General features: G+C 32.6%; 1 protein-coding gene across 2 annotated transcripts; it reads left to right on the plus strand.

Moving 5' to 3' along the window:
* The first annotated feature begins 3,540 nt into the window (after nt 1–3,540).
* On the plus strand, nt 3,541–6,836 carry LOC103493311 (uncharacterized). Of its 2 annotated transcripts, none has more exons than XM_008454014.3 (2): nt 3,541–3,709; nt 5,146–6,836. In XM_008454014.3, the coding sequence occupies exon 2, from the start codon at nt 5,453–5,455 to the stop codon at nt 6,668–6,670; it is 1,218 nt and encodes a 405-aa protein (XP_008452236.1). In that variant the 5' UTR covers nt 3,541–3,709; nt 5,146–5,452; the 3' UTR covers nt 6,671–6,836. The 2 variants fall into 2 exon arrangements, with proteins under 2 accessions (XP_008452236.1, XP_008452237.1); XM_008454015.3 differs by having other exon boundaries at nt 5,185–6,836.
* The last annotated feature ends 1,019 nt before the right edge of the window (nt 6,837–7,855 follow it).

Here is a 7,855-nt window from a genome sequence, read left to right on the forward strand (position 1 = left end):
TTTCCAAATACAAAGACCCCTCTTGAAGGTTTAAGCAATTGGTGTAACTTGGAATAGATACCAAAGCAAGGAATTTAGACGTGAAAGCTCCATTTGATAATCATTTCGATTTATTTTATTTTAGTTTTTAAAAACAAAACCATAAAAACACAAAACTCATCCAAATCCAGCTCAATCTCTTTAAAACGTTTTATGTAGATGTAGGCATATCCTCACACCCAAAGGGCCTAAACTTATTAGCCAACCAATAAATATATGAAGGAGCCTCCACATTCTAAATTTATCGATGTGGGAATGCTTTTGAGAGTGAAATAATATATTTTTCTTTTTACAAATTTTTCATCCAATAAATAATAATCATTGTAAGTCAAGCTTACAATCTCCTCTTAGAAAGTGCTATTGTACTAAAAGATTGCTTGACATTAGAGATTCTTGCAATTAAGTTTTCATTACATATCCACAATATTAATAAAAGAATAATTTAATCCTACTTCAATTTTGGTAAACCATTTTTCTTCGTAGAAAAATTGTAATGGATAAAATTTAATACATTTATCCAATTTTAAAATATCAAAAAACAATTACAACTACTTAAAACATTTCAATCTTCTTTATGCATGCGTATTTATAATCCTACTTCAATAAGAGACAGAAAGATAGGGATAAGATAGAGTATTTATTGCTAAAGTTAGTTTGATTTAGTAACAGTCATTTGTCTCTAGAAGTAGGAATTTGAAGATTCAATTCTCTACTCCACAGTTGTTTTATAGTCCTCGTACTAAAAAATTTACAAAATTTGAAATATCAAAATAATGATTGAGTTTAAACAATACTACTTAATATAACTTAAAAAGAAAACAATCTTTCTAAATTTTAAACCATTTGATATTTCTTGTACTAAAACCGTTGATAAAATGTTTACCTAATAATAGGTTATGTGATCCAAAAGGTAACAAGAACTAGAAATGCAATGATTCATCTAAGAAATTTGATGAATTCATATGAAAAAAATCTTCCCACCATACATGAAAAAAAGACATGTTAAGCGTTTAAGAGACCAAATGACTCGCTACCTAATTTTGTGATTGATTAATGTGTTGAAATTGTGCACATGTAGGTTCACACTAATCTCAATAATCTTTTCCACAATGGATCAGAAAACAAACAAATTCACTTCTTCTGTATTGGACATTCACAATTTGTAGTTAGATTATCAAACTCTTGTTATTGTTACTGTTGTTATAATAATGTATAAAATAAAGCCAACATGAACATAATTCAACTACCATAAATTTGAATTTTGAACTTTGAGATATGAGATTCAATTTTTTACTTTACATATTTGAGAAAAATACATATAATAAAGTTGATGAGTTGACGTAAAAGGACCTTAAATTAAGGGTTACACGCATTTTAAGTTGTTAATAAAAAACGTAAAATTAGTTTTTAATTTTATTTGTAATTTTAAAGTTGGATGAATTTTGAAAACTAAAAAACAAATGATTTATCAAATACATTCATTTTCTTGAGAATGGAGACTAAAATTAATAACAAATTGATTATAAAAATGATTATTAAATGGCCTAAACAATACAATATTGAACTTTATAAATTTGAAAAACTATATAATTAGCAAATAAATTTTGTTTTCAATGTTGAGATACCCTTTCTAAATTTTTAAAAAACTATTTGTTAATTTTTGTATTACATCGTAAAAACGATGGGTTAGAAATGAAAATATCAATTTATATTCTTAAATTTTGAAATTTGTATCAATAAATACCATAAACTAATAACTATATCAATTTAAATTAAGTTATATTAATTTAAATACAAACTGATAATTGTATCACTTTCGAGTAACTTTTATCAATGTATTATTTTAAAATCCAAACTTACATAATTGTATCAATTTAAACACTTCTTTATGTTTTATTTGAATACACATATGAAAGTCGAAGATTTAATTGATACAATTATAAAAACTTAGGTTTAAATCGAATATACTTATAAAAAATTATGGTTTAAATTGATATAACTATTAGTTTTGAGTTTAAATTATTACATCTCAAAAGTTCAACGTTTAAACTGATATTATTTTAGTATAAATTGATATTTATCCTTGTTTTGTTGAATAAGAAAATCTTGAACCAATCACAAATTGACACATCATTGACTAAAATAATTGGATTTGATATTGAAGACATAAATTGGCAAATTACACATGTCTTTAGTATCATCCTTGGATCAAATTAATTCAATTGAGCCCAAAAATTTTAATTTAGCCCAAAACCTAAATATGATCCAATCCCATGTGGTTGGGTCCATGAGTCTAGTTCATGGACCAACTAGGCCAAAGTTCATAAAAGTACTCTATAAATAGTGACTCCAGAGAGTCTAAAGAGAATCCTTTTAAGAACTAGAAGATTCCTTAACTTCTAAAGCTGTGTTCTCGAAGATTGGAGTTCATTTGAAGATACAAGCTTTCTTCCAATATTCTAATTTCTAGAATATTACGTGCTCCGCTTCCTCAAATCAAGTGCAAACATCCAATTAAGAGAGAATCAAAGAATCAAATTTTAGAGATCGAACCACATCGTATCAAATCAACACAAACACAATATTAATACAAATTCAACTCCACAAAATTAAATTTCTTCATAAACATCGTGTGAATAGCCCTAAAAGCAATACACAAAATATAAAAGATAAGCAACAAAATGCAACAAATGTAGACACAATATAAATACTATTTTTTAACATTTTCACAAAATTATTATTTCAGGAGAAAAAGAAAGAAAGAAAATAAAGAAAAGAAAGAAAGAAAGTGAGAACTTCAAGTTTTGATCCAACCATATATTAACTATTAATTAAAACAAAGACTCACAGTTTAAATGTGAATTTATGTATTTACTATAATTGAGAATTTAATTGCAATAATATTCTAAGCCAACACCCAAGAGTGTGTTAATTAAATACAAAGCAGAAGAGGCATGTGCTAATGTCCTAATTAATCTTAATTAATAATTTATTAAAATTTAATACACAAATTGCAAAAACCTCCTAATACAGTTATAATTACACTCCAAATTTTTAATAATAATACTTGTTCCCTCAACTTCTAAAAATATTAAAATTAATCTTTCAAAATTATAAAAAATAGAATTACAAACAATAAAAGTTTAAATTAATACAAGTGTATAGAGTTTAAAATTTAAAATTTAAATAAGTTGAGGAGTTTAATTTTAGAATTTAAAATTTAAAATAAAATGGGGGGGAGGGGGTATGGGCATATTTGGAATCCAGCGTAGATTGAAGGCAAACAACGAATACAATGTTTATGTGAATCCAGGTTAGGAGTAGGTTAAAGTTATATCCAAACAACAACCAAATGAAAGGGTCGCCGCAAACGCCGCCACGACGGCATCCACGTAGGCTCGACATAACCGAACCAAATACCTCAGCCGAAGCTACAGGCTTCGACGCGCAGCTGGAGACAGCCTGTCACCAACAAAGTCCCACTCACCTATTCCCCTAACTACGTTCTCTCTGTCCCTCTCTCTCTCTCTCCTCTTTCTCTCTCTATCTTTCTGTCTGCCCCCATCTTCTTCCTTCTCTCTCCCCCCTCTCAAAGATTAGGGTTCTTTGGTTCCTTCTTCGATTCTTCCAAACCTCTCCTTCTGCATGCTAGATCAAGATTCCTCTCTCTGTAAGCTTCCGATTCATCTCCTTTTCTTTTCATTCTGTTCGCATTTCCTTTCCCCTCCTTAAATCCACTCCACATCGCGGTTCCCCCCGCCCCCCCCTCATTTTTCTTTTCTCTTATATCTATTTTCTTTTTATTGATTTTTCCTCTTTTTAATGGGGGTTTTCTTCCTTTTGTAGCATGCATGGTTTGGTTATTAACTATGAATTTTGATTTGGGTTCTTTTGTTTTATTTATTGTGAAATCATTTTGGTTGGGTTGTGTTGGGTTTTTTGTGTTTCTCTCTCTGTTTGTGTCTATTTGTTGTATGTTTCTTGTTGGCCTGGGTCTTTTTAATGACTGCATTTTCAATCATTGATAATTAAGGGTTTATCAGAATTTTTTTTTGCTTTTATGTTTTCTTTACATTTTTGTTTTTGGTAGGATTTTGTTTTTGAATGTTCTGTTAAACCCAAACCCTGGTTCTGTATCAATGTTTTAAGTTTTGAAAGCTGGCGGTTTCGTTGATTGTGATTGATATTACTGCCATGACCGACAATGCCAGTTAATATATCAAGGGTGTTTTGCTTAGGATGCGTGATTATTTAGTTTGGTTTGAATATGTAATTATTTCTTCTTCGTTTGTATTGGGTTATTTGTGCTAATACTGGTTCTGTTATTAAAATAAAATTTATTGGTTTTGCAAACTTTACTTTGTAGTTTGTAAATTCACCTTTTACTAGAGTTATGGGTATACCATTTTGGGAAAAATTGATAGCTACGAATTTAATAGAATGTTTGACTAAGAGATACTGCTTGCATTGAACAGGGTGGGTGAAGTTTTATTTGTTTGTGTATTTTAATCTGTATCTTAACGTAATTGTCATGAACTCATGATTAAAACTCTTTTTGATGTAAGGAGTTTTCTTCTAGCATAGAATTGAAGATTTGTGTTTGAAATTTAGTTTATTTTTCATTTATTTCTATCTATGTTAATTTCTCTAGTATCAGATGTTTATTTAGGAAGCTGGCTGTGCTTTTACCCCCTCATGAACTCAAGAGAAACTGACTAATGCATGCTAAATTTGGTTAAATGCTTTAAGAATTTGTTTCATTGTACCCATTACATATATTCTTTGCCTTTGCTTCCATCTATCCTTTCTACTCTTATGTTTTCCGTCCTTTCCTTTTGGCTTATGCATCAGCGAATGATATGCTTAAATTCTATATTTCTTAAAAGCTTTTTTCTGCACCAACTATTTCTTCTTCTCAATTATTCTTATAATTGACAATATATGTTATTGTTTGGAACAAAGTTCCTTGAGGCTGTAGTTTCTCCGAACACAACTTACTTGAATATTATGTTTACTTCTTCATTGTGACATTGGCACTTTCTGTAGTGTTTTTTTGGAATTGCAGTCCATTTGTTTTTCTCATTTTTATTCCAACTCTATATGCAGTTGCTTCTCAGTTCTTATTTTCTTCCACTTCGCTGGCAGATGATCTAAATGGATTGTGATGCCTAGAGCAGCTTGATACAAAGTTCGGCTGTGAAGATGGGCATTGTTCTTCATGACTGCTACTTCAAAAATTGCTGCCTATCATCTTCTACAGAAATTTGTGGTTAATTTGAGTTCTATGAAACTCTTCCAGCTTGGATTGCTCTGCTTTTGTTCTCATTAGAAGTGGGAAGAAGGCTAATAAACGATTAGAGGTCCTTAGTATCCATGCTGGCAGAGAGTATGCTTGGATTCTGTGCATCGAGTAATGCCCCTGACGAGATTTGCTGCCGATGCATTCGGTGTGGTGACAATTTGTTTAGTGGCCCTATTGATTCTTCTTGGTCTGTTCTGCATAATTTACTCGTGCTACTTTCGGTCTCGCATTCATAGTGAAGGTTGCATTCAACTCAGTTACTTCAGTGGTCCTTGGATAATTCGAATTACATTCATCTTATTTGTGATCTGGTGGGGTGTTGGTGAAATTAGTCGACTAAGTTTCTTACGCGAGGACGGAGGATTGTTGCATGACTTGAAATGGCAAGAAACCATTTGCAAATGTTACATCGTTTCGAACCTTGGGTTTGCAGAACCTTGCCTTTTCCTCACGCTCTTGTTTCTTCTTCGAGGTCCTCTTCAGAATATGGAGTCGGGAATTCTCAGCCGGAAATGGAACAGGAAAACAGCAGGATATATTTTTCTCTACTGCTTCCCAGTGTTTGTTCTTCAAATAGTTGTTATACTTATTGGACCCCGGTTAAACAACGATAGCAGATACGGTCGAAAACTGCCGAAATATTTTACTAGTGCAGTCACCATTGTTACTGCATCTAGTTCGAGAGGTGCTCCGGACATTGCTCTCTGTACTTACCCTTTACTGAGTATTATCCTCCTCGGCTTTTTTGCCTCCATCCTAACCATCTACTTGTTTTGGCTTGGAAGGCAGATTTTGAAGCTGGTGATCAATAAGAACTTGCAAAGGAGAGTATACACATTGATATTCTCAGTTTCGGGATTCCTCCCTTTAAGGGTTATATTACTTGGTTTTTCTGTTTCTCGGAAACCAGAGCAGTTTTTATTTGAAGCTCTCACTTTCTCAGCTTTTCTTGTACTTTTATGTTGTGCTGGGTTGTGTATATGCATGCTCGTCTACCTTCCGGTCGCCGATTCTTTGGCTTTGGGCAATTTACAGGATTTAGAGGCGAGGAGAAGGTCGAACGATGATCACAATGACACTATCTCTCTCATTGCCAACCAACCCCATGTCAACGATAGCTCTAGCTCCCCTCAAATGAGCCCTGCCCGAAACTCTGATGCCTCCTCAACCAAGAGGGGGTCGATCTCGTTTAGAACATTTCAAAAAGATGGAGCTTCTGCTGGTATGGGGACGGCAACTTTTGTGGAGCTCAGCCTATTCTCTCCAAGCCGAGAGGTGTCCCCGCCGGGATCACCTCCGTTGCTTGGTTGGCCGATGCGCTCTACTTGAGAGAAAAAAAGGGCACCTTATTATGGCTGCGGTTGGGGTTGGTGGTTGAAAGCTTGTGAAGAGAAACTGAGTATTTGTCAATTTTGCAATGAAGAAAAAAAACACTGATTGTAAAAAGGAAACAAAAGGGTTTAGCTTCTTCAATAAGGATTTTTAATTTTTGGCTTGTGCTTTTTTTCTTTTTTTCTTTTTTTCTTTTTGTCTTTTTACCCCCCCTTTTCTTTTTTTTTTTTTAAATTTTCAAATTCTAGATATGATGAATTCGCTTTGTGGGTATCTATATAACTCTTCATTCTTCACACAAATTTCCTTATGTGATTAACTCTTCTAAATGACCAAAAAAGAAAGAAAAACGGGGTAGAAGAAACCCCTTGGAAAGTGTTTTTATCAGCTTATTTCTTGGGCCCATTCATATTATCCCTACTCTTGATTTTTGGTTGTTAGTTCTTTCTTTTAACTTTATGTGTGGAATGTATTTTTTCCACACTTTAATCGTAGGAAAGCATATAATCTAAAAGTCTCTAAACAATTAAAAAACATGGAAATACACTGTAATTAAATCGCTTATAATGTAATCAATGAACTTGCCCCAAAACCCAAATCAACCCATCTTTTATTATTCATGTTATAGCAAAAAAGTTCCCAATTTTTTTTATCTTCTCTTTCATTCATAAATCAATAATGTTCGAAACTCTTTCAGCAAAACAACCAGCTCTCACTTTTTACATCCTCAGCTAAAAATTGTTTCAATGCCATCCAAGATGACGCTAAAGGCTTCCTACCGTTCATTCCACTGCCGCTCACTTATCGCTGTTCCGCCACCGCTGCACCATGCATATATTTAATAATGCTTTATGTAGGGGCCAGCGGTTTAGAGTGGTCCGGGGTCGCATGTTGCAAAATTAAAAAAAAAAAAAGAAAAAGAAAAAAAAGAAAACATAACACATTTTTTCTTTTAAAAAATGTGCACAATCTCCATACTTTTCTAAAACCGGATTTAATGATGAGTAGATGATTGAATGAATGGTAGAATTTTTAAACTTCTCCCGATAAACAAGGGCTTGAACTTGAAGAGCTCTTGTTTTCAAGCCAAGGACTGTGATTGAGGGTTCGAGTTTATGACGGTAGTTTAAAAATCTTGGGGTTTTTTTCTTCTCTTTTAAAAAATTACCAAATGGCTGTTTT

This window comes from Cucumis melo, chromosome 6 (genome assembly GCF_025177605.1).
Source record: "Cucumis melo cultivar AY chromosome 6, USDA_Cmelo_AY_1.0, whole genome shotgun sequence".
Classification (NCBI taxonomy): Eukaryota; Viridiplantae; Streptophyta; class Magnoliopsida; order Cucurbitales; family Cucurbitaceae; genus Cucumis; species Cucumis melo.

Excerpts from the sequence above, each read along its gene's own strand:
- LOC103493311 (XM_008454014.3), top strand. The coding sequence starts at position 5,453 with ATGCCCCTGACGAGATTTGCTGCCGATGCATTCGGTGTGGTGACAATT.